The following is a 27,743-nucleotide window of genomic DNA, read 5'->3' on the forward strand; positions in this document are numbered from 1 at the left end:
AAACACCTCCCTAGGGAGGCGTTCGGGTGGCATCCTGACCAGATGCCCGAACCACCTCATCTGGCTCCTCTCCATGTGAAGGAGCAGCGGCTTTACTTTGAGTTCCTCCCGGATGGCAGAGCTTCTCACCCTATCTCTAAGGGAGAGACCTGGAAACTCATTTCGGCCGCTTGTACCCGTGATCTTATCCTTTCGGTCATGACCCAAAGCTCATGACCATTGGTGAGGATGGGAACGTAGATCGACCGGTAAATTGAGAGCTTTGCCTTCCGGCTCAGCTCCTTCTTCACCACAACGGATCGGTACAACGTCCGCATTACTGAAGACGGCGCACCGATCCGCCTGTCAATCTCACGATCCACTCTTCCCCGACTCGTGAACAAGACTCCTAGGTACTTGAACTCCTCCACTTGGGGCAGGGTCTCTATATTACATACTATTGACCACTAAATGGTAACACCCGAATAAGTTTTTCAACTTTTTTAAGTCGGGGTCCACGTTTATCAATTCATTGTTGGATGGACTTGTTTTATTTGGACTAGTACTCGTGATACCAGGGGTGTCAAACGTACGGCCCGCGAACAGGTTTTATCCAGCCCGCGGGATGAGTTTGCTAAGTATAAAAATTTACCAAAAATTTTTGAACAAAAGAAACAGCTATTCTAAATGTGTCCACTAGATTTCGCAATAGCGATTATTTGTATCTTTGTATATCAGGGGTGTCCAAAGTGCAGCCCGGGGGAAATTTGCGGCCCGCAGTTAATTGTTTACCGGCCCGCCACACATTCCGGAAATGCTATTGCAAAAATAAAAAAGAACATTAAAAAAATTGGAATGAGGTCAAATCTAACACGAAAAAGTTGCAATGTTGACTCAAAGCTGCCATGCAGGCTGTTTTTTATTTTTTTTTGTCTTTATTTTACCATGTAAAAACCATCTTTACCATGAATTGATTAACGTGGTCCTGGGTTCAAATCCAGGCTCGGGATCTTTCTGTGTGGAGTTTGCATGTTCTCCCCGTGAATGCGTGGGTTCCCTCCGGGTACTCCGGCTTCCTCCCACTTCCAAAGACATGCACCTGGGGATAGGTTGATTGGCAACACTAAATTGGCCCTAGTGTGTGAATGTGAGTGTGAATGTTGTCTGTCTATTTGTGTTGGCCCTGTGATGAGGTGGCGACTTGTCCAGGGTGTACCCCGCCTTCCGCCCGATTGTAGCTGAGATAGGCGCCAGCGCCCCCCGCGACCCCGGAAGGGAATAAGCGGTAGGAAATGGATGGATGGATGATTAAACAAGTTGAAAAACTTATCCGGGTGTTACCATTTATTGGTCAATTGTATGGAATATGTATTGAACTGTGCAATCTACTAATTACAAGTTTCAATCAATCAATCAATCAATTATTATTATTATTATTATTGTTTTTGCCATTGTTCAAAAAAAAAAAAAATTATGACAAAAAAAATCCACGTTATATATAATGCATGGGTGTCAAACTCTGGAGACTCCCGAAGTTCAGTGCCCCTCCCGAATTTCATCCGGAACAACAATATTTGGGGTTGGCTTTAAAGGCACTGGCTTTGGCGTTCTATACAACCTGTCTGCACGTCCGCTTTTCCTCCATACAAACAGCGTGCCGGCCCAGTCACATAATATATGCGGCTTATACACACACACAAGTGAATGCAAGGCATACTTGGTCAACAGCCATACAGGTCACACTGAGGGTGGCCATATAAACAACTTTAACACTGTTACAAATATGTGCCACACTGTGAACCCACACCAAACAAGAATGACACATTTCGGGAGAACATCCGCACCGTAACACAACACAAACACAACAGAACAAATACCCAGAACGCCTTGCAGCACTAACTCTTCCGGGATGCTACAATATACGCCCCCGCTATCACCAAACCCCGTCCACCTCAACCCCACTCAACCCCACCGCCGAAAGGAGGCATTCAATTTTTCTTTAAATTTTATTTGATATGCCATTGATATTTTTTAATTATTATTATTATTTGAAACTGGATTTTGCATGTCACTATAAAGTTATATAAGCCTCGCTTGTTCAATATTCAAGGCAAAACTTGTTTGGGTCCCTATTAAAAGGTTAATTTGTTCAACCTCGGCCCGCGGCTTTGTTCGGTTTAACATTTTGGCCCGCTCTGTATTTGAGTTTGACACCCCTGTTATAATGAATTATTTTCAAAGCTCCAATTAGTTCAAATATTTCATTTTAATATGTTGTATGTGGTAAATATTGCATATATTGTGCAGTTGCCATATAAAAACCAAGTTTTCTTTGACAAAAGAGCATAAAACAAACAAAATAATAGTCAAAACGTAAAATTGACAGATATATCTGAAGTTGTTTTGGTAACTTAAGCGTTGAAAGTTTAAAAAAAAAAAAAACGAATTAAAATGTATGACTTTCTGAGTGGGGCACCTTTTGGATTCCAAATATACTTAGTAGTATTTTATGTATCTTTTCACTGTGATTACTCAAAATTATAAAATGATTAAAATCCTGCATTATTGATCTTTTAGGGCTCTAAATACTGCATATTTCAGTTTTACTATGAAAAAAAAAAGTTGTTTTGGACAGAAATGCCATATAACATTTATTTTTTATTTGTTTTAAGTTGATATAGAGACTTACTGTAAGCGTTGAATAAAAAATAATAATACAAATTTGACTTATTTTTAACATTTTAATAACTGAGACCCTTTATGGTCCCCGGGACCCCTAAAGGTAAAATACATTTTAAAGAGCCATATATTTTGTTATGCTTAGAAAATGAAAAATATCAAAATGGCCCCCGCATGCTTTAATTTTCCCGTTTCATTGGAAAAAGTTTGGACACCCCTGTTGTAGATGATGTTAGTACATCAGTCGAGGAAAATGATCAAAATACATAAATAATATCCTGTAATTTGATTTTGATATAATTTATATTATTTTGATGGATTGACAATGAGTTGACTGATGAACATCATGACATATTTTATTCAAAAAGTATAAATAGCGACAAATAAAGGAAGAATGCTATTAACCGCAACATGTAAGTGTAAAAAAAAAAAACATTTATGATTTGTACATTTTCAGAATGTGCTTTTTCTATTTTTAAACAAAGAAACAATCTGAAGTTGTCTTTATTTTTAACTTATCGTGCTGTGATTTTAACAGTCCGGCCCACTTTGGAGTAGATTTTTTTCCATGTGGGCCCCCCGATCTAAAAGGAGTTTGACATCCGTGACTAATAAAGTGTTGTGCATATATCATTAGGCCAACACTTATTTTATTGTTTTAATGACATATATAATATTGACACAGTAAAATAGTGAATACAACTGATTAAAAATACTAAACAGGTTTACACTAAAGTTTAGCAGGGTGGGTCAAAATAATTAGTTACATTTTGGTGAGAGTCTGATTATTATACAGCATGTAGCTAAATTATGGGCAAATGTTTTTATACTTGCTGAAAAAGTCAAGTTTTGATGTTGAATTTTAAAAAAATACATAAGTGAATTCAAAATAAAAAAATAAATGCACTTTTTTTTGGGCTTAAAATAGAGATTATTTAAATTTTTCATTTTCATAAATTTTTATATTGAAGCTTCTGTTTTTTCATATTCAAATATTAATATTACCAGTTATTTTTTTTAAATGCAAAAACTAGGGGATAGGTTGATTGGCAACACTAAAAATTGGCCCTAGTGTGTGAATGTGAGTGTGAATGTTGTCTGTCTATCTGTGTTGGCCCTGCGATGAGGTGGCGACTTGTCCAGGGTGTACCCCGCCTTCCGCCCGATTGTAGCTGAGATAGGCGCCAGCGCCCCCCGTGGCCCCAAAAGGGAATAAGCGGTAGAAAATGGATGGAAAACTATGGACTCTCTCACAGTATATTATTTTTAAAATAATTGAATCGAGGTTAGGACCTCTGGGGTTAAGTTGAATTGTGTTTGTTCCTACGGTTCCTGAAAGCGACGTTGGTATCCATTTTGCTGAGATGTAGATTTTTGCTTGATCTCCTTTGCAGGGTCCTAACGGAGCTGGTGTCCAAAATGAAAGACATGCAGATGGATAAAACCGAGCTGGGCTGTTTGCGAGCCATCGTCCTCTTCAACCCAGGTCAGTGCCTTCATCAAAACCCAGCTTAGTTGTTTCCTCAAATCACCATTTCACCTACATATCCTTTACTGGAGTGAGATATTGGATTTTTGGGAGGAATACCTTTTACATTTTGAACCGATACCTAGGAATCAATTTTGTTTGTGTTAATAAATGTTAATTGAATAATAACATTTTAATAAATGTGCTTAAAGGATTTAATATCTTGTTTTTTATTACATTTGAGTCTCATTTGCACATATTATATAGTAGACTTTGCATGCAGTTGCAATTCCAAGACACTGGATGGCAGTAGTGTACTATAGACTACTGCATATGCTGTGCTTTGCTTTAGCCAGGAAGTAGTCTTTGCTATTAAACTAATGCCGGTCTTATCTTACATTGTGCCTTACAATGTTTGTCATGTAAGTATTGTACTTATTACACACCAGTTGTGTTTCAGTTCTAGTTTTGATTACCAAATTCGAAGGTGTTGTACACGCCACGTAAAATAGTCCATGCTAATCAGTAGCATGTCAATGGAAAAGCCAATGTAAATTAGCACCAAGCTAGCACATTATGGAAACATGTAGCCTTACTTTACGTCAGTGTTTTCTATTAGGAATGATTGTTTGTTGGCATTGAACATCTTAACATTACCCAAAAGGATTACAGATATTCTCTCTGAATCATTCCAGCACACGCTAGCATTTCAGCCCGCTAAAAAGTGGATTATTTTGTAGATCGCTTTGCAGGACTGCTTTGATAAAACCCAAAATCAGTGAAGTTGGGACGTTGAGTAAATCTTGAATACAAACAGAATACAATGATTTGCAAATCCTTTTCAACTTATATTCAGTTGAATAGACTGCAAAGACAAGATACTTAACGCTCAAACTGGTAAACTTTGTTATTTTTTTGCAAATATCAGCTCATTTGGAATTTGATGCCTGCAACATATTTAAAAAAAGCTGGCACAACTGGCAAAAAAGACTGAGAAAGTTGAGGAACGCTCATCAAACACTTATTTGGAACATCCAACAGGCTAATTGGGAATAGGTGGGTGCCATGATTGGGTATAAAAGCAGCTTCCATGAAATGCTCAGTCATTCACAAACAAGGATGGGGCGAGAGTCACCACTTTGTGAACAAATGCGTGAGCAAATTGTCGAACAGTTTAAGAACAACATTTCTCAACCAGCTATTGCAAGGAATTTAGGGATTTCACCATCTACGGTCCGAAATATCATCAAAAGGTTCAAAGAATCTGGAGAAATCACTGTAAGCGATGATATTACGGACCTTTGATCCCTCAGGCAGTACTGCATCAAAAACTGACATCAGTGTGTAAAGGATATCCCCACATGGGCTCAGGAACACTTCAGAAAACAAACCACTGTCAGTAACTACAGTTTGTCTTTACATCTGTAAGTGCAAGTTAAAACTCTACTGTGCAAAGCGAAAGCTATTTATCAACAACACCCAGAAACGCCGCCATCTGAGATGGACTTATGCAAAGAGGAAAAGTGTTCTCTGGTCTGGCAAGTCTACATTTCAAATTGTTTTTGGAAACTATGGACATTGTGTCTTCCGGAACAAAGAGGAAAATAACTATCCGGATTGTTATAGGCGCAAAGTTCAAAAGCCAGCATCCGTGATGGTATGGGGGTGTGTTTGTGCCCAAGGCATGGGTAACGTGCACACCTGGGAAGGCCCCATTAATGCTGAAAGGTACATACAGGTTTTGGAGCAACATATGTTGTCATTCAAGCAACGTTATCATTGACGCCCCTGCTTATTTCAGCAAGACAATGCCAAGCCACATGTTACAACAGCGTGGCTTCATAGTAAAAGAGTGCCGGTACTAGACTGGCCTGCCTGTAGTCCAGACCTGTCTCCCATTGACAATGTGTGGCGCAATATGAAGCTTAAAATACCGGAGACCCCCAGACTGTGGAACAACTTAAGCTGTACATCAAGAAAGAATGGTAAAGAATTCCACCTGAAAAGCTTAAAAAATTGGTCTTCTCAGTTCCCAAACGTTTACTGAATGTCGTTAAAAGGAAAGGCCATGTAACACAGTGGTAAAAATGCCCCTGTGCCAACTTTTTTGCAATGTGTTTGTCAAATTGAGTTTGTGACGAACCCCACGATGCAGAGGAGGCAGGCATAGAGTAAGAAAACATGTTTTAATTTAAATACTAAAACAAGAACAAACAAAAGGGTACTAACAAAAGGTGCGCACGAGGTGGATAACAAACTAGGCTATGAACAAAACACTTACTGTGACAAGAAGGAACTATGGCATGAGCAAAGTGAACAAAAGTAGACACAGCTACAACGAAGTATTAATGACATGGACAGATAGTGGTGACAAACAACCAGTAGGAGCGACAATAATCCAGCACTGACTGGAGGACAAAGCAGGTAAAAATAGGTGTGGGCTGATTAACACCAGGTGTGGCCAGGGGGAAACAGCGCTCAGGGAGAAAAAACAGGAAACAGACAAAATAAGAGCGCTGACAGGAAACAAAGACAGGAAAAATTAAAACATGCCATTAAATTCTAATTTAATGATTATTTGGAAGAAAAAAAAAGTTTCTCAGTTCGAACCTTAAATATTTTGTCTTTCCAGTCCATTCAATTGAATATAAGTTGAAAACGATTTGCAAATCATTGTATTCGTTGGTTTTGTTTTTTTTACTCAATCAATCAATCAATGTTTACTCATATAGCCCTAAATCACTAGTGTCTCAAAGGGCTGCACAAACCACTACGACATCCTCGGTAGGCCCACATAAGGGCAAGGAAAACTCACACCCAGTGGGACGTCGGTGACAATGATGACTATGAGAACCTTGGAGAGGAGGAAAGCAATGGATGTCGAGCGGGTCTAACATAATACTGTGAAAGTTCAATCCATAATGGATCGCGAGAGTCCAGTCCAAAGCGGATCCAACACAGCAGCGAGAGTCCCGTTCACAGCGGAGCCAGCAGGAAACCATCCCAAGCGGAGGCGGATCAGCAGCGCAGAGATGTCCCCAGCCGATACACGGGCGAGCAGTACATGGCCACCGGATCGGACCGGACCCCCTCCACAAGGGAGAGTGGGACATAGGAGAAAAAGAAAAGAAACGGCAGATCAACTGGTCTAAAAAGGGATTCTATTTAAAGGCTATAGTATACAAATGAGTTTTAAGGTGAGACTTAAATACTTCTACTGTGGCGGCATCTCGAACTGTTACCGGGAGTAGATCATATGCAACGCGCCCACTACAGTTATAGTTTTAGCACTCGTTAGCTGGATCTTAGTAGATCAGGCCCTATTTCATTATCGAAGTCATGTTGTTTACAAAGTTGTTTGATACAGTATGAGTGTTAAAGTTTGGCTCTCCAGTTAACTCCTGCTTCCAATTGATTCTATCAGATGCGAAAGGTCTGTCAAACCCAATGGAGGTGGAGGGACTGAGAGAAAAGGTCTACGCCTCACTGGAGTCCTACACCAAACAGAAATATCCAGACCAACCGGGCAGGTATAAAAGAAAACCACAAGAGCGGCGCACATTCTGGCGAAATAAGCGATACTGTATTGACTTAGTATATTGTTTGGGTCAGGTTCGCCAAGCTCCTGCTCCGACTGCCCGCCCTGCGCTCCATCGGCCTCAAGTGCTTGGAGCACCTGTTCTTCTTCAAGCTGATCGGGGACACGCCCATAGACACCTTCCTCATGGAGATGCTGGAGGCGCCGCATCAGATCACATGACCCCTGCCCTCCCGCCCTCACTTGTAAATAGCTGCCCTCCCTCCCTCACTTCGTCAGCCATGTCAAGATGACTTTGGGAGGACGGGGACAAAAGACTCTTAAATTGTAAAGTTGAAGATTTTATAACAATTCCCCCCGGAAAAAAAACAAAAAACTGTAATTATATCTCAAATTATGGAGGACGGTTTGAATAGCATTCATTTGTAAATAGTTTATTCAGGCAACATTTGAAAAGGAATCAGATTTTATTCATAGAGTAATTGTATTAAATAAAAATAAAAATCACTATTTTTTTGGGGCCATCTTTTGAATGACAGGCATACTCGCCAACCTTCCCGGATTTTCCGGGAGACTGCCGAAATTCAGTGCCTCTCCCGGAAGAAATTTTCTCCCAAAATTCAGCTGGGGCTGGAGGCCACGCCCCCTCCAGCTCAAACATGCACAGTTCGAAGCTTGAAAAGGAAGCTTGCAGGCGGATCTGACGGCATTTAAAGTCATTTTTAAAAACGACTGCTAACAATCCTCCTTTTCGACCGGACGACCGCGGAGAATTAAAGTAGGAACACGGCCGTGCCAGCAACTTGAGGGCTGCAGGTTCGATTCCCGCTTCCGCCATCCTAGTCACTGCCGTCGTGTCCTTGGGCAAGGGACTTTACCCACCTGCTCCCAGTGCCACCCACACTGGTTTGAAATGTAGCTTAGATATTGGGTTTCACTATGTACAGCGCTTTGAGTCACTAGAGAAAAGCGCTATATAAATATAATTAACTTCACTTCACTCCGGAGGCAGGAGTTCATTAAGAGGGGCGGACTCACCGGCTCTCAGCCATGTTTCCGTCACACAGAGGAAGTCAAGTTCGCCGCCCGCGGGAAGTGAAGAAATCCTTCAGGATAAACCTTTTGTTTGTCAAAGATCTTGCGTTCACAAGACCGAACCTGGCGGGGGCCAGCACCACGTCCAAGGGCGCAGCTAATCCAGGTCGGGCCCGACACGGAGCTGACAGCGAGAGACGGCAGGGCAAAGCACATACTGGCGCCATCTTCTGGAAACTCGGAAGTGACGTTACTCAAATAGTGAAAGGTAAGTGTTGTTGTTTTTTTAGTACCCAGCAAGCACAGTACAGTTAGTAGAACAACTGTGTTTTTATTACTGTGTATTTGATAGGTGCCGTCTGAAATTAAACTATTTATTTTGTTTATATATATAATAAAATAAATATATATTGCTAGAATTCACTGAAAGTTAAGTATTTCATACACACACACACATATATATATATATATATATATATATATATATATATATATATATATATATATATTAAAGGCTTACTGAAAGCCACTACTACCCACCACACAGTCTGATAGTTTATATATCAATGATGAAATATTAACATTGCAACACATGCCAATACGGCATTTTTAGTTTACTAAATTGCAATTTTAAATTTCCCGGGAGTTTCTTCTTGAAAACGTCGCGTAATGATGACTTGTACGCGTGACGTCACGGACTGTCAGGAAATATGAGCGCTACACACACACAGTTAAAAGTTGTCTGCTTTAACCGCATAATTACACAGTATTTTGGAGATCTGTGTTGCTGAATCTTTTGCAATTTGTTCAATTAATATTGGAGAAGTCAAAGTAGAAAGATGGAGTTAGGAAGCGTTAGCTTTTAGCCACACAAACAAACGGTGATTCCTTGTTTAAAATTCCCGGAGGTGAAACTTTACTATGGATCAGAGCGGTCAAGCGAACATGGATCCTGACCGAATGTCAACCAGCAGGTTTCGGTGAGAAAATTGTGGTAAAAAGTCGCCTCTTATCGGAGATCAGCTGAGCTTGCGCCGTCCATAAAGCTGCCGTCGACTTCCCTGAGACACTGCGCGTCAAGACACCCGTGGACACACGCCTCCGACTATCAGGTACTGTTAAACTCACTAAAACACTAGCAACACAATAGAAAGATAAGGGATTTCCCAGAATTATCCTAGTAAATGTGTCTAAAAACGTCTGAATCCGTCCCAATGCAATCGCGTTTTTTTTTTAAACTTTTTTTTTCTTTTTTCTAGTCCGTCGCTATCACTATCCTCAAACATGAATCTTTCATTCTCGCTCAAATTAATGGGGGAATTGTCGTTTTCTCGGTTCGAATAGCTCTTTTTGTTGGAGGCTCCCATTAAAAACAATGTGAATATGTGAGGAGCCATCAACGGGTTATGTCATCGTCTGCGACTTCCGATAAAGGCAGGGCTTTTCTGTTAGCGACCAAAAGTTGTGAACTTTATCGTGGATGTTCTCTACTAAATCCTTTCAGCAAAAATATGGCAATATCACAAATCCTCGTGCTCCTGTCAAAGAGGCAGCTACGGACTCTCTTGCCTCGTCCGACCGGCCGCCCCCGAACGTGGGTTGCTTACACCGAGGAGGAAGGGGAAAAAAGCTCAGCCTGGCCCCAACGGCTGCCTTCGCTTCGCCTCGTCGAGAAACGTGGCTTCCCTCGGAGACACTGGCGGTCACCACACCCCTAAGACTTTCAGGTACCATATAATCTCACTAAAACTAAGTCTGCGGGCTATAGAGCGTTTTCCGTTCGGGCTCCAGTACTCTGGAATGCCCTCCCGGTAACAGTTCGAGATGCTACCTCAGTAGAAGCATTTAAGTCTCACCTTAAAACTCATCTGTATACTCTAGCCTTTAAATAGACCTCCTTTTTAGACCAGTTGATCTGCCGCTTCTTTTCTTTCTCCTATGTCCCCCCCTCCCTTGTGGAGGGGGTCCGGTCCGATGACCATGGATGAAGTACTGGCTGTCCAGAGTCGAGACCCAGGATGGACCGCTCGTCGGGACCCAGGATGGACCGCTCGCCTGTATCGGTTGGGGACATCTCTACGCTGCTGATCCGCCTCCGCTTGAGATGGTCTCCTGTGGACGGGACTCTCGCTGCTGTCTTGGATCCGCTTTGGACTGAACTCTCGCGGCTGTGTTGGAGCCACTATGGATTGAACTTTCGCAGCATCATGTTAGATCCGCTTGACATCCATTGCTTTCGGTCCCCTAGAGGGGGGGGGGTTGCCCACATCTGAGGTCCTCTCCAAGGTTTCTCATAGTCAGCATTGTCACTGGCGTCCCACTGGATGTGAATTCTCCCTGCCCACTGGGTGTGAGTTTTCCTTGCCCTTTTGTGGGTTCTTCCGAGGATGTTGTAGTCATAATGATTTGTGCAGTCCTTTGAGACATTTGTGATTTGGGGCTATATAAATAAACATTGATTGATTGATTGAAAACACTAGTAACCCAATAAGCAGATAAGGGATTTTCCAGAATTATCCTAGTAAATGTGTCTAATAACATCTGAATCACTCCCACTGCCCTCACCTTTTTTTTTTCGAGTTCTTCACTCTAACATTCCTCATCCACGAATCTTTCATCCTCGCTCAAATTAATGGGGAAATCGTCGCTTTCTCGGTCCGAATCGCTCTCGCTGCTGGTGGCCATGATTGTAAACAATGTTCAGATGTGAGGAACTCCACGACCCGTGAAGTCACACGCACATCGTCTGCTACTTCCGGTACAGGCAAGGCTTTTTTTATTAGCGACCAAAAGTTGCGAACTTTATCGTGGATGTTCTCTACTAAATCCTTTCAGCAAAAATATGGCAATATCGCAAAACGATCAAGTATGACACATAGAATGGACCTGCTATCCCCGTTTAAATAAGAACATCTCATTTCAGTAGGTCTTTAATATATATATTAATTACAGCCAATATAAAAATATTGGGGCAGCACGGTGACAGAGGGGTTAGTGCGTCTGCCTCACAATACGAAGGTCCTGCAGTCCTGGGTTCAAATCCAGGCTCGGGATCTTTCTGTGTGGAGTTTGCATGTCCTTCCCGTGAATGCGTGGGTTCCCTCCGGGTACTCCGGCTTCCTCCCACTTCCAAAGACATGCACCTGGGGATAGGTTGATTGGCAACACTAAATTGGCCCTAGTGTGTGAATGTGAGTGTGAATGTTGTCTGTCTATCTGTGTTGGCCCTGCGATGAGGTGGCGACTTGTCCAGGGTGTACCCCGCCTTCCGCCCGATTATAGCTGAGATAGGCGCCAGCGCTCCCCGCGACCCCAAAAGGGAATAAGCGGTATATATGGACGGATAAAAATATTGGCTGTAAATATACACTCTCCTCTTAACCACGCCCCCCGCCCCAACCACGCCTCCCGAAATCGGAGGCCTCAAGGTTGGCAAGTATGGTGACAGGCCAATTGTTATGTGTAGTTCCACTGTTGACCACCAGAGAGCGCCAGCCGTGCCAGGCTTGGGGGTGGTGTTCTGGTAAAGAAAGGTAATTGTATCTTCACATGGAGCAAGTCTCTCTCTCTCTCTCTCTCTCTCTTTCTCTCTTTTTCTATCTCTCTGCTTGTCCCGTTGTCAGGCTAATTGATGGAAAGTCCAAAGAGGGGATAAGAAAGTTGGAGAAGGAGAAGCAGCAGCAGCTTTGCACCAGCTGGATATGCTCTAAAGAGGAAGACTCACATTTAAAAAAAAAAAAAAAAGGTACAGACATATTTTTCCACATGAATTGCTTCCTTAAATTGATGAAATAGTTGTTGCACTGGACTTTTTTTTAATTTAATTTTTTTTTTTTATAATTTATTGTAAACAAACGTGTGGTGCATTTCTTTTTGTAGACATGCAGCACAGGCCCGTTTGTGCGGGCTGCCACAGGCCCATCACAAACAGGTTCCTGCTCCAGGTCACCACCAACGGCCTCTGGCACGAAGCGTGTGCTCGCTGTGCGGCGTGCGGGGACGCGCTGCGCCACTCGTGCTTCGTGCGGGACCAGCGACTGTACTGCAAGAGACACTACGCAGAGTGAGTGCTCACTTTTTTTTTTTTACTAAATTGTACTCATTTTTTGGGGGTATTATAGACACTTGAAACACTTTCAAATGCTGCACTTTCACTATACTAGTGAAAATAAATTAGTTTTGCATGGTTATTACATTTTGTTATGACACATTGGCTTATTTACACATTTATTGTGCCTTTATAAATATGATAATGCCCAGTTTGATTGACGCTAAAATTTTTGAACGAGAATATTCACTATTTCCACCACTGCAAACCTCGTGTTGTCCCGATACCAATATTATTAAATTATTTCGATACTTTCGGTACTTTTCTTTTTTTTTTTTTTTTTGGTCCTGTCCAGCTTTTCAGGCAAATCATATAGTTGATGTAGATGCCCATATCGGCTGTTCAGATTTACTTTACAAAAGAGAAGTGTAGGATACTTCTCTTGTTGCCTTATTTGGATTTGACTTTATTAAATGTATTTATATTATCTTTTGGTGCAGCCGGGCCGGAGCAAGAGGGGATAGAAAGAGAAAAAAAAGGAAGACAGTGGGGGAAATTGTGGGGATAAAAGGGGGATTAGACAGAGAGACAAAAAAAAAACAACAGCAAATACAATAACAACAACAACAATAGAATAACAGCAGCACATTCGGTACTTTTCTGACTAAAGGGGACCACAAAAAAATAGCATTATTGGCTTTATTTTAACAAAAAATCTTAGGGTACAATAAACATATGTTTCTTATTGCAAGTTTGTCCTTAAATAAAATAGTGAACATACAGGACAACTTTTCTTTTATTAGTAAGTAAGCAAACAAAGGCTCCTAATTTAGCTGCTGACATATGCAGTAACATATTGTGTAACTTTTTTTTTATTAATCAATCCAACAAAATAATACACAATAATACAATTCTAAATTCCAAAACCGAACCCGGCCCAGCAACACTCAGAATTGCAATCAACGGACCAATTGAGAGGACACACAAACATGACACAAAACAATCCAAAAGTAGTCAAACAAAAATGAATAAAATCCATTTTAGGGCTTCACGGTGGAAGAGGGGTTAGTGCGTCTGCCTCACAATACGAAGGTCCTGAGTAGTCAGGGTTCAATCCCGGGCTCGGGATCTTTCTGTGTGGAGTTTGCATGTTCTCCCCGTGAATGCGTGGGTTCCCTCCGGGTACTCCGGCTTCCTCCCACTTCCAAAGACATGCACCTGGGGATAGGTTGATTGGCAACACTAAATTGGCCCTAGTGTGTGAATGTTGTCTGTCTATCTGTGTTGGCCCTGCGATGAGGTGGCGACTTGTCCAGGGTGTACCCTGCCTTCCGCCCGATTGTAGCTGAGATAGGCGCCAGCGCCCCCCGCGACCCCACAAGGGAATAAGTGGATAGAAAATGGATGGATACATGTATTTATATTATCATTTGGTGCAGCCGGGCCGGAGCAGGAGGGGATAGTAAGAGAAAAAAAAGGAAGACAGTGGGGGAAATTGTGGGGATAAGAGGGTGATTAGACAGAGAGACAAAAAAAACCAACAGCAAATACAATAACAACAACAACAATAGAATAACAGCAGCACATTCGGTACTTTTCTGACTAAAGGGGACCACAAAAAACAGCATTATTGGCTTTATTTTAACAAAAAATCTTAGGGCACAATAAACATATGTTTCTTATTGCAAGTTTGTCCTTAAATAAAATAGTGAACATACAGGACAACTTGTCTTTTATTAGTAAGTAAGCAAACAAAGGCTCCTAATTTAGCTGCTGACGTATGCAGTAACATATTGTGTAACTTTTTTTTTTATTAATCAATCCAACAAAATAATACACAATAATACAATTCTAAATTCCAAAACCGAACCCGGCCCAGCAACACTCGGAATTGCAATCAACGGACCAATTGAGAGGACACACAAACATGACACAAAACAATCCAGAAGTAGTCAAACAAAAATGAATAAAATCAATTTTAGGGCTTCACGGTGGCAGAGGGGTTAGTGCGTCTGCCTCACAATACGAAGGTCCTGGGTAGTCAAGGTTCAATCCCGGGCTCGGGATCTTTCTGTGTGGAGTTTGCATGTTCTCCCCGTGACTGCGTGGGTTCCCTCCGGGTACTCCGGCTTCCTTCCACTCCCAAAGACATGCACCTGGGGATAGGTTGATTGGCAACACTAAATTGGTCCCTAGTGTTTGAATGTGAGTGTGAATGTTGTCTGTCTATCTGTGTTGGCCCTGCGATGAGGTGGCGACTTGTCCAGGGTGTACCCTGCCTTCCGCCCGATTGTAGCTGAGATAGGCGCCAGCGCCCCCCGCGACCCCGAAAGGGAATAAGCGGTAGAAAATGGATGGATAAATGTATTTATATTATCATTTGGTGCAGCCGGGCCGGAGCAGGAGGGGATAGAAAGAGAAAAAAAAGGAAGACAGTGGGGGAAATTGTGGGGATAAGAGGGGGATTAGACAGAGAGACAAAAAAAAACAACAGCAAATACAATAACAACAACAACAATAGAATAACACCAGCACATTCGGTAATTTTCTGACTAAAGGGGACCACAAAAAAATAGCATTATTGGCTTTATTTTAACAAAAAATCTTAGGGTACAATAAACATCTGTTTCTTATTGCAAGTTTGTCCTTAAATAAAATAGTGAACATACAGGACAACTTGTCTTTTATTAATAAGTAAGCAAACAAAGGCTCCTAATTTAGCTGCTGACGTATGCAGTAACATATTGTGTAACTTTTTTTTTTATTAATCAATCCAACAAAATAATACACAATAATACAATTCTAAATTCCAAAACCGAACCCGGCCCAGCAACACTCAGAATTGCAATCAACGGACCAATTGAGAGGACACACAAACATGACACAAAACAATCCAAAAGTAGTCAAACAAAAATGAATAAAACCAATTTTAGGGTTTCACGGTGGCAGAGGGGTTAGTGCGTCTGCCTCACAATACGAAGGTCCTGAGTAGTCAGGGTTCAATCCCGGGCTCGGGATATTTCTGTGTGGAGTTTGCATGTTCTCCCCGTGAATGCGTGGGTTCCCTCCGGGTACTCCGGCTTCCTCCCACTTCCAAAGACATGCACCTGGGGATAGGTTGATTGGCAACACTAAATTGACCCTAGTGTGTGAATGTGAGTGTGAATGTTGTCTGTCTATCTGTGTTGGCCCTGCGATGAGGTGGCGACTTGTCCAGGGTGTACACCGCCTTCCGCCCGATTTTAGCTGAGATAGGCGCCAGCGCCCCCCGCGACCCCGAAAGGGACAAGCGGTAGGAAATGGATGGCTAGTTATTACATTTTGTTAATACACATTGGCTTATTTACACATGTATTCTGCCTTTATAAAGATGATAAAGCTCAGTATGATTGCCGCTAACGTTTTTGAACGAGAATGTTCACTATTGTGTTTTGCATCTATAAGTGCACTTTTACACCACTGCAACCAAGTACGATATTTTGGTATCGGTATTTTTAAATTATTTCGATACTTTTCGGTACTTTTCTGAATAAGGGGGACCACAAAAAATAGCATTATTGGCTTTATTTTAACAAAAAATCTTAGGGTACAATAAACATGTTTCTTATTGCGAGTTTGTCCTTAAATAAAATAGAGAACTTATACTTTTATTAGTAAGGAAGCAAACAAAGGCTCCTAATTTAGCTGCTGATGTATGCGACCCCAAAAGGGAATAAGCGGTAGAAAATGGATGGATGGATGTATGCAGTAACATATTGTGTAACTTTTTTTTTTATTAATCAATCCAACAAAATATCCATCCATCCATCCATTTCTACCACGTATTCCCTTTGGGGTCGCGAAGGGCGCTGGTGCCTAGCTCAACTACAATCGAGCGGAAGGCGGCGTACACCCTGGACAAGTCGCCATCTCATCGCAGTTAAACAAAAGGATACACAATAATACAATTCTAAAGTCCAAAACCAGCAACTCTCAGAAAAGCAATCAACAGAGCAATTGAGAGGACGCACAAACATGACACAAAACAATCCAAAAGTAGTCAAAGAAAAATGAATAAAATCAACAACAGTATCAATATTAATAACAATTCCAACATAGCAATGAGTAGATCTCCCTTATTGACCAGATCATTACAGCCATTTATGAAAACAAAACACAACATTTAAATGAAGAAAAATGACATTTCATTCTATTATTTTGTCAACAGTACGAGGGACAAACTGTAAAAATGGACTATTAATCTACTTGTTCATTTTCTGTTAATATCTCCTCACTTTCTCTTTTAACATGTTCTATCTACACTTCTGTTCAAATGTAATAATCACTTATTCTTCGGTTGTTTGATACTTTACATTAGTTTTGGGTGATACCACACATTTGGGTATCAATCCGATACCAAGTCGTTACAGGATCATACATTGGTCATATTCAAAGTCCTCATGTGTCCAGGGATATATTTCCAGAGTTTATAAACATAATATAAATTAAAAAAAAAACAAAATCATATGTTTTGATGCCAAAAAATATTGACGTAATCATATTAGTATCGTCTAGATACGCTCCTGTACTTGGTATCATTACAGTGGATGTCAGGTGTAGATCCACCAATGGTGTTTTTGTACATTTTGACGCTGGTGAGTTACGGTGTGTAGTGAAGCATGTTTAGCTATTCCTCGTCCTGCAGGGATGATACTTGTAAGAAACTTACTTTGTTGCCATGGAGACGAGGATTAGTGATTTAGAAGTATCAATCAATCAATCAATCAATGTTTATTTATATAGCCCCAAATCACAAATGTCTCAAAGGACTGCACAAATCATTACGACTACAACATCCTCGGAAGAACCCACAAAAGGGCAAGGAAAACTCACACCCAGTGGGCAGGGAGAATTCACATCCAGTGGGACGCCAGTGACAATGCTGACTATGAGAAACCTTGGAGAGGACCTCAGATGTGGGCAACCCCCCCCCCTCTAGGGGACCGAAAGCAATGGATGTCGAGCGGGTCTAACATGATACTGTGAAAGTTCAATCCATAGTGGCTCCAACACAGCCGCGAGAGTTCAGTTCAAGCGGATCCAAGACAGCAGCGAGAGTCCCGTCCACAGGAAACCATCTCAAGCGGATCAGCAGCGTAGAGATGTCCCCAACCGATACAGGCGAGCGGTCCATCCTGGGTCCCGACGAGCGGTCCATCCTGGGTCTCGACTCTGGACAGCCAGTACTTCATGGTCATCGGACCGGACCCCCTCCACAAGGGAGGGGGGGACATAGGAGAAAGAAAAGAAGCGGCAGATCAACTGGTCTAAAAAGGAGGTCTATTTAAAGGCTAGAGTATACAGATGAGTTTTAAGGTGAGACTTAAATGCTTCTACTGAGGTAGCATCTCGAACTGTTACCGGGAGGGCATTCCAGAGTACTGGAGCCCGAACGGAAAAATTAGTGATCATCAATCTTCACCAAGACGTCACTTAAATGACATTCACGGTACCGGAGGGTCTTGTGAGATGACGCTGGCTGCTGCAAGATCATTATTATGAAAATATGACCGAGAGGAAGGCGAGAAACACTTTTTATTTCAACAGACTCTCGCGCCGTACCTTCCGTCAAAACTCTAAAGGCCGACTGCACATTTCCTATCTTCACAATAAAAGCCCTGCTTCATGCTGCCTGCGCTAACTAAATACAGAGTCTCGGAAAACTGGCGTGCACAAGCGATCCCTCAGAAAGCTGGCGTGCACATCACTTGTGCACGCCAGCTTTCCGAGACTCTTATTTTGTTAGCGCAAGCAGCATGAAGCAGGGCTTTTATTGTGAAGATAGGAAATGTGCAGTCGGCCTTTAGAGTTTTAACGGAAGGGACGGCGCGAAAGTCTGTTGAAATAAAAAGTGTTTCTCGCCTTCCTCTCTGTCATTTTTTCATAATAATGAACTGGCAGCAGCCAGCGTCATCTCACAAGACCCTCGGGTGCCGTGAATGTCAATCAAGCAAGCTACGGAATTTGCCGCCAATGTTTTTCTTGTAAAGTGTATGGAAGCTGGATGAATTAGATGCCAAAAACCAACCACTTTCATGTGGTATTGTACAGAAAGGACAACTTTTTTTCTCCTCCATTTGAAAATGTGGGCGTTATCATCATTACTGTCTGATTCCAATCCATGCAAGTCATCAGAATCAGGTAATACACCAACTTATATTCTTGTCTTCGTGAAAGAAAGACATCTATATGTGTTACACATGCTTGTATTATCATTACACACATTTAACTTGTTTACAAAAATGTCTCTCATAAATAAATAAATATAAATGATAGATATAAATGAGGTAGATCCCCTCGAGTTGGTCAATTGAAAAGTGTGGGCACCCCTGCTTTAATTCAATGAATATCGTCCACTTCTTCTCAGCACTGTGCTTCACACTCCCTTTCTTCAAAGATCCTCTATGACAGGACACTGCATTTTTTAGGAACCCACTCTAAAAATGCAAGTCAAAGATCCTATATGACAAGAACATTGCTGTTTATAGGAACCTACTCTTAAAACTCAAGTCAAAGATCCTGTATGACAGGAACACTGCTGCTTTTAGGAACCTACTCGAAGAATGCAAGTCAAAGATCCTCTATGACAGGAACACTGCGGAAAACAAAGTTACGTTGAGCTTTAGCTGTGAGTTAATGCTAGCGAGTAAGTACAGACGTTTTGGTCGGATTTTACGGGGTTTACTCTGACATTTGTTATGACAACAAGCATAACAATTACCTGTGAGACGCTCTTATCTCAAAACCCTCTTAAATTGGAGTGCTCTTAAGTTAAAGTACCACTGTATTATAAATAAACAAAATGATAACAAAGTAATACATTCAAAAATTAGACATACAATCCACAACAAAATGTTATTATAATTATTTCAGTAAACCTACAAGACATTTTTTTTGGACATTATTGCCATCAAAACCGAGTATCTTTGGCTAGCGCTTTTTGCAGAGTACTCCTGTCATATAAAGGATCTTTGACGAGTGTTTTCGAAGCATGTCCTGAAAAACAACATAGCGCTTCTTTATTAAAGGATTTTTTTTGTCAGGAAGTGTTGGTGATGAACTCCAAAATGCAGGGATGGCAGGCGTGATGCAGGAAAACATGACTTTAATTTCCCAAAGGAAATGCAGGAAAACAGGAATCAGGAAACAGGCAAATTGGAAACAGGATGCAGAAAACAGGAACCAAGAAACAGCTAACAGTATTCCAGCACTGACTGGAGGGTGAGGCAGGTATAAATAGTAGCCTGATTGGCAATTGCCACCAGGTGTGCCAGTCTGCCAATCAGGGACAGGTGAGGGAAACGAGCGCTCAGGGAGACGTGCAGGAAAAGGAACCAAAATAAGTGTGACGATTTGCTGGCATCGTGGTGCGGGTTCGTACTCTCAAATATGCAGTCGGACTTGGACACAGCATGAAGGTAAGAAATGATGATTTATTAACACTAACAAAACAGACTAAGAACAGAAAACTTGCACTAGGCACAAAAAAGGAAAAACAAAGAGCTAGCATGGGAGCTCCAAAACACGAAGCATGGCGTGGAAGCTGGCAAGTACAAAAATAGTTTAACAACAGTCGGGAATCAGCGTCGTCACATGTTGCATGGAACAGAAACTAGGAAACGAGATCGATTGAACAGAAAAGGCAGGCTTAAATAAAGGTGGTAATCACGAGGCAGGTGCGCGTAAAAAACAAAAGGCAGGTGACACTAATGCGTGACTATGGCAACAGAACAAAACAGGAAGTGTCACCAGGAACTAAGGAAGTCAAATACCAACAGAATACGGTACAAAGACGGAACAAAAACCAGAATAAGACATGATCCGAGCAGCGGATAATGACGATAAAAGCGCTGACAGGAAATAAAACGCACACGCAGAGAAAACGCCGAACATAACCAAACTGTCAGTGACAAGCCCGACATTTTTACAGATGTTTTTGCTGAGCAGTCAGCAAAGGTGCAGTAATGTAGTGTTGTGTCATGAAGTGATGGCACAGGTAAAACCGAACAAAAATAGCTCAAATAGCAGCACTTACCAGTGAGCTGCCTCTATTTTTTTTTTATTTTATTTACTAGCAAGCTGGTCTCGCTTTGCTCGACATTTTTAATTCTAAGAGAGACAAAACTCAAATAAAATTTGAAAATCCAAGAAAATATTTCAAAGACTTGGTCTTCACTTGTTTAAATAAATTCATTTCTATTTTTTACTTTGCTTCTTGTAACTTTCAGAAAGACAATTATAGAGAAAAAATACAACCTTAAAAATGATTTTAGGACTTTTAAACACATATACCTTTTTACCTTTTAAATTCCTTCCTCTTCTTTCCTGATAATTTAAATCAATGTTCAATTAAATTTATTTTTTTATTGTAAAGAATGATAAATACATTTTAATTTAATCTTTTATTTTAGCTTCTGTTTTTTTCGACTAAGAATATTTGTGAAATATTTCTTCCGACTTATTATGATTAAAATTAAAAATATATATATTCTGGCAAATCTATAAAATATGTAGAATCAAATTATTTCTAAGTCTTTTGAATTTCTTTTAAAATTTTTGTTCTGGAAAATCTAGACGAAATAATGATTTGTCTTTTTTTTAGAAATATAGCTTGGTCCAATTTGTTATATATTCTAACAAAGTACAGATTGGATTTTAACCGATTTAAAACATGTCATCAAAATTCTAAAATTAATCTTAATCAGGAAAAATTACAAATGACGTTCCATAAATTATTTTTTTTAAAAGATTCGATTTAGCTAGTTTTTCTATTCATTTTTTTCGTTCAATTTTGAATTTTAATGATTCGAAATTGAAGATAAACTATGTTTCAAAATGTTATTTTAATTTTTTTCGTGTTTTCTCCTCTTTTAAACCGTTCAATTAAGTGTTTTTTTTCATCATTTACTCTCTACAAAAAGCCGTCTGTAAAAGGAAAAAAAATGTATGACGTAACGACAGACATAAATACATTTATCTATTTTTATATATATATATAGTTTTATTTATTAAAGGTAAATTGAGCAAATTGGCTATTTCTGGCCATTTATTTAAGTGTGTATCAAACTGGGAGCCCTTGGCATTAATCAGTACCCAAGAAGTAGCTCTTGGTTTCAAAAAGGTTGGTGACCCCTGCTTCAACGTGCCATTTATTGTTTTACTTGGTGGAATGCTTTGAGTCGATAAGTCTATATCTTGAGGATTTTTGTTTTTCAAAATAAGGTAAATGTTAGAAAAGTGTGTTGTATTGTCTTTGTGATGTTTGACAGTGTGTGGTGTGATGGTGGTGGCTGCACCTCGTCACCATATGTTGGCCCCATCTTGCAGAGAGCAGGCCAGTGGACCTCACAATTTTAACACATTTTGACAACGTGTGTGTGTGTGTGTGTGTGTGTGTGTGTGTGTGTGTGTGTGTGGGTGTGTGTGTGTGTGTGTGTGTGGGTGTGTGTGTGTGTGTGCACGTGTGAGGCTTAAAACACCCCCAACCCCTTCCTCCCACTGTCACCTTGTTCTGTAGGCTAGAGGACTGGGACAAGGTTCCTAAAGTCAACAACAGACTTTTAAAAACAGCCGTAAATAACTGCATGCTCCTGTCATATAGAAGATCTTTGACTTGCATTTTTGCTAAAGGTCCTAAAAAAAACAACTGTGTTTTTGTCATATGGGATTTTTGACTTGCCTTTTTGCAGTAAGTCCTTAAAAACAGCAGCGTTCCTGTCACATAGAGGATATTTGACTTGCATTTATGCAGCAGGTCATTAAAAACAGTAGTATTCCCGCCACATAGAGGATCTTTGACTTGTGTTTTTGCAGTAGGTCCTTAAAACAGCATTGTTCCTGTCATGGAGGATCTGTGACTTGCATTTTTGCTAAAAGTCCTTAAAGACAGCAAATTTCCTGTCATAGAGGATCTTTGACTTGCGTTTTTGCTAAAGTTGCTTAAAAACCGCAGTGTTCTTGTCATAAAGGATCTTTGACTTGCATTTTCTGAGTAGGTTCCTATAGACAGCAGTGTTGCTGTCATATAGGAGCTTTGACTTGCATTTTCAGAGTAGGTTCCTATAAACAGCAGTGTTGCTGTCATATAGGATCTTTGACTTGCATTTTTGCTAAAGGGCCTAAAAAAACAACTGTGTTTTTGTCATATGGGATTTTTGACTTGCCTTTTTGCAGTAAGTCCTTAAAAACAGCAGCGTTCCTGTCACATAGAGGATATTTGACTTGCATTTATGCAGGAGGTCATTAAAAACAGTAGTATTCCCGCCACATAGGGGATCTTTGACTTGTGTTTTTGCAGTAGGTCCTTAGAAGAGCATTGTTCCTGTCATACAGGATCTTTGCCTTGCATTTTTGCTAAAAGTCCTTAAAGACAGCAAATTTCATGTCATGTAGGGGATCTTTGACTTGCGTTTTTAGAGTAGGTTCCTAAAAACAGCAGTGTTGCTGTCATATAGGATCTTTGACTTGCAGTTTTGCTAAAGGGCCTTTAAACAGCAGTGTTCCTGTCATAGAGGGTCTTTGACTTGCGGTTTCGACTTGGTTCCTAAAAACAGCAGTGTCCCTGTCATAGAGGATCTTTGACTTGTGGTTTCGACTAGGTTCCTAGAAACAGCAGTGTTCCTGTCATAGAGGATCTTTGACTTGCGAATTTAGAGTAGGTTCCTAAAAACAACAGTGTTCCTGTCATAGAGGATCTTTGACTTGCGTTTTTGCTAAAGGTGCTTAAAAACCGCAGTGTTCTTGTCATAAAGGATCTTTGACTTGCATTTTCAGAGTAGGTTCCTATAGACAGCAGTGTTGCTGTCATATAGGAGCTTTGACTTGCATTTTCAGAGTAGGTTCCTATAAACAGCAGTGTTGCTGTCATATAGGATCTTTGACTTGCATTTTTGCTAAAGGGCCTTTAAACAGCAGTGTTCCTGTCATAGAGGATCTTTGTCTTGCGTTTTTGCTAAAGGCCCTTAAAGACAGCAAATTTCCTGTCATATAGGGACGCAGAAGAATTTTTTATTTATTTTCATTAAAAAAAATGAATAATAATAATAATTTTTTTATTAAATCAACATAAAAAACACAATATACACTTACAATTAGTGCACCAACCACAAAAACCTCACTTTTTCATGACAAAGAAAAAAAAAAAAAAAAAAGGATTCCCCTGACTTGCGGTTTCGACTTGGTTCCTAGAAACAGCAGTGTTCCTGTCATAGAGGATCTTTGACTTGCATTTTTAGAGTAGGTTCCTAAAAACAACAGTGGTAATGTCATAGAGGATCTTTGACTGGCGTTTTGGCTAAAGGTGCTTAAAAACAGCAGTGTTCTTGTCATAGAGGATCTTTGACTTGCATTTTTAGAGTAGGTTTCTAAAAACAGCAGTGTTGCTGTCATAAAGGATCTTTGACTTGCATTTTTGACTGCAGTGTTCCTGTCATAGAGGATCTTTGACTTGCATTTTTTAGAGTAGGTTTCTAAAAACAGCAGTGTTGCTGTCATAAAGGATCTTTGACTTGCATTTTTGACTGCAGTGTTCCTGTCATAGAGGGTCTTTGACTTGAGGTTTCGACTAGGTTCCTAGAAACAGCAGTGTTCCTGTCATAGAGGATCTTTGACTTGCATTTTTAGAGTAGGTTCCTAAAAACAGCAGTGTTCCTGTCATAGAGGATCTTTGACTTGCGTTTTTGCTAAAGGTCCTAAAAAAACAACTGTGTTTTTGTCATATGGGATTTTTTACTTGCCTTTTTGCAGTAAGTCCTTAAAAACAGCAATGTTCCTGTCACATAGAGGATATTTGACTTGCATTTATGCAGCAGGTCATTAAAAACAGTAGTATTCCCGCCACATAGAGGATCTTTGACTTTTGTTTTTGCAGTAGGTCCTTAAAACAGCATTGTTCCTGTCATGGAGGATCTGTGACTTGCATTTTTGCTAAAAGTCCTTAAAGACAGCAAATTTCCTGTCATATAGGGGATCTTTGACTTGCGTTTTTTAGAGTAGGTTCCTAAAAACAACAGTGTTCCTGTGCTTAAAAACCGCAGTGTTCTTGTCATAAAGGATCTTTGACATGCATTTTCAGAGTAGGTTCCTATAGACAGCAGTGTTGCTGTCATATAGGATCTTTGACTTGCATTTTTGCTAAAGGGCCTTTAAACAGCAGTGTTCCTGTCTTAGAGGGTCTTTGACTTGCGGTTTCGACTTGGTTCCTAAAAACAGCAGTGTTCCTGTCATAGAGGATCTTTGACTTGCGTTTTTAGAGTAGGTTCCTTAAAACAGCAGTGTTCCTGTCATACAGGACCTTTGACTTGCATTTCTGCTAAATGTCCTTAAAAACAGCAGTTGTCCTGTCATATAGAGAATCTTCGACTTGCGTTTTTAGAGTAAGTTCTTAAAAACAACAGTGTTCTTGTCATAGAGGATCTTTGACTTGCACTTTTAGAGTAGGTTCCTAAAAACAGCAGTGTTGCTGTCATATAGGATCTTTGACTTGCATTTTTGCTAAAGGGCCTTTAAACAGCAGTGTTCCTGTCATATAGGGTCTTTGACTTGCGGTTGGTACTTAAAAACAGCAGTGTCCCTGTCATAGAGGATCTTTGACTTGTATTTTTAGAACAGGCTTATAAAAACAGCAGTTTTTCTGTCATATAGGATCTTTGACTTGCGATTTTAGAGTAGGTTTCTTTAAAACAGAGTTGTTCCTGTCATAGGGGATCTTTGACTTGCATTTTTGCTAAATGTCCTTAAAAACAGTAGTTGTCCTGTCATATAGAGCAGTGGTCCCCAACCTTTTTGTATCCGCGGACCGGTCAACGCTTAATAATTTGTCCCGCGGCCAGGGGGGGTGTCCTTTTTTTTTTTTTTTTTAATAAAAAAAAAAAAAAAAAAAAAATATTATTATTATTTATTTTTTTTATAAAAAATTCTTCTGCGGCCCTGTGGTTGGGGACCACTGATATAGAGGATCTTTGACTTGCGTTTTCAGAGTAGGTTCCTGAAAACAGCAGTATTGCTGTCATATAGGATCTTTGACTTGCATTTTTGCTAAAGGACCTTAAAAACAGCAGTGTTCCTGACATATAGAGGATCTTTTGACTTGCATTTTTGTTAAATGTCCCTAAAAACAGCAGTGTTCCGGTCATATGGAATTTTTGACGTGCGTTTTTAGAGTAGGTTCCTAAAAACAGCAGTGTTCTGTCATATAAAATTTTTGACGTGCGTTTTTAGAGTAGGTTCTTTAAAACAGCAGTGTTCCTGTCATAGAGGATCTTTGGCTTGCATTTATAGAGTAGGTTCCTAAAAACAGCAGTGTTCTGTCATATAAAATTTTTGACGAGCGTTTTTAGAGTAGGTTCTTTAAAACAGCAGTGTTCCTGTCATAGAGGATCTTTGGCTTGCATTTTTAGAGTAGGTTCCTATTAACAGCAGTGTTTCTATCATTTAGAAGATCTTTGACTAGTGTTTTTGCGGTAGGTCACAGCGTTCCTGTCAAATAGAACATTTTTGACTGGCGTTTTTGCAGCAGGTCCTTTTTTAACAGCCAATTTTCCTGTCATATAGAGGATCTTTGACTGGCATTTTTACAATGGGTCCTTATAAAGAGCAGATTCCTAAAAATAGCAAAGCCATCCTGTTGTATAGGGGATCTTCGACTGGTGCTTTTGGTCTTTTAAAACGGTAGTTTTCCTGTTACATAGAGGACCTTTGACTGCCACTTTTGCAGTAGGTCCTTAAAAATAGCCAACTTCTTTGTCAGTTGTATGACTTTATTACTGTTATCATGCCATGTCTGAACGTGAAGTAACGTTTTGTGTGACGAAAATGAAAAGTAAAGACCGTACTTCTTGTAAAATCACTGCACGATAACTTAAAAATAAAGACAACTTCGGATCTTTGTGTTGTAATCCGCTGCCCGGCTCATGTCTTGATTTGGATTTTTGAGTCTGTTTGTGTTTTCTGTTAGTTTGGACTCCCTTTGTTGTTGTTTGTGCACCCGTGGGTTGGTTTCGTCAACATAGTAACTTATTAGTTTCACCTGCCACTTCTTCCGGATGCACACCTGTTTTGTAATTACTGTCTTGATTTAAGCCTGCCGCCTTCGTTCATTCTGTGTGGTTGCGTAGTTTGTGTTCGCACAACAGTGATGACTTTGGTTACCAGTTCTACCTATGCTAGCTTCCATGCTAAGTCCTTTTGTCATTCCTCTAGCTCCCATGCTAGCTCTTTTGTTTTGTCTTTTGTGCTATGAGCAGGTTTTTCTTTTTTCATCATCTGTTTTATTCTTAAATATATAATTTTCTCTTACCTTCACGCTATGTCCGAGCCCGACTGCATCCTAGAGAGAACGAACCCGCATCACGATGCCACCCAACCGTTACACTTTGTTTAAAATTAGAACAAGCACTTTATGAAGTTGCTCAAATCATAATGTTGTAGGGTTTGTTTTAACACTTACATGTTGCGGTTAATAGTATTTTATCTTTATTTGTTTTTGTTTTTTTATATTAATATATAATATTAAATATTAATATTCAAAATTTTAGGTTGATTGTTCTACTAAAACCTGTTCGCGGGCCTGATCCGGCCCTCGGGCCATACGTTTGACACCCTTGCTTTGGACAAAGATTATTTATGTATTTAATATTTGTATAATATGTTACTTTGTTGTTTATTTATTCACTGTTCTTTTACAGCGATAATAATAAATGGGGTAGGATTAAATAAACTCTGCTTCTTCCTACTCCTTTTTGGTGTCCAAAGTGCGGCCCGGGGGCCATTTGCGGCCCCACAGCACATTTTAAAAATACGATTGAAACATTTTTAAAACGTAAAAAGTGATATAAAGGAACAAACGAGTGAAATGTAACAAGAAAATGTTGCAATGTTTACTTTTAATAACACGAAGCTGCCATGCAGGCTGTTTCTTCCTTTAAAAAATAATAATGAATAAAAATCCACGTCATTAT

At 40.2% G+C, this 27,743-nt stretch overlaps 2 protein-coding genes across 6 annotated transcripts in view; both read left to right on the forward strand.

The window, feature by feature from the left end:
• rxrgb (retinoid X receptor, gamma b) overlaps positions 1-8,174 on the forward strand; it is a 169,801-nt gene extending 161,627 nt beyond the window's left edge. For all 4 annotated transcript variants that reach the window (XM_061888522.1, XM_061888523.1, XM_061888521.1 and 1 more), the window contains 3 exons: positions 4,053-4,144; positions 7,551-7,656; positions 7,739-8,174. In XM_061888522.1, coding sequence (XP_061744506.1) covers positions 4,053-4,144; positions 7,551-7,656; positions 7,739-7,886 — 346 coding nt within the window. In that variant the 3' untranslated portion in view covers positions 7,887-8,174. The remainder of the gene's footprint in view (positions 1-4,052; positions 4,145-7,550; positions 7,657-7,738) is intronic.
• Positions 8,175-9,552: 1,378 nt separating this feature from the next.
• Positions 9,553-27,743, forward strand: part of LOC133543754 (LIM homeobox transcription factor 1-alpha-like) — a 48,459-nt gene continuing 30,268 nt past the window's right edge. The window contains exons 1-2 of one of the 2 annotated variants that reach the window (XM_061888525.1): positions 9,553-12,444; positions 12,579-12,762. In XM_061888525.1, the coding sequence (XP_061744509.1) occupies positions 12,249-12,444; positions 12,579-12,762 (380 nt within the window). In that variant the 5' untranslated portion in view covers positions 9,553-12,248. The remainder of the gene's footprint in view (positions 12,445-12,578; positions 12,763-27,743) is intronic. The other variant, XM_061888526.1, reaches the window with a different exon arrangement.

Source organism: Nerophis ophidion, linkage group LG26 (genome assembly GCF_033978795.1).
Source record: "Nerophis ophidion isolate RoL-2023_Sa linkage group LG26, RoL_Noph_v1.0, whole genome shotgun sequence".
NCBI classification, from domain to species: Eukaryota; Metazoa; Chordata; class Actinopteri; order Syngnathiformes; family Syngnathidae; genus Nerophis; species Nerophis ophidion.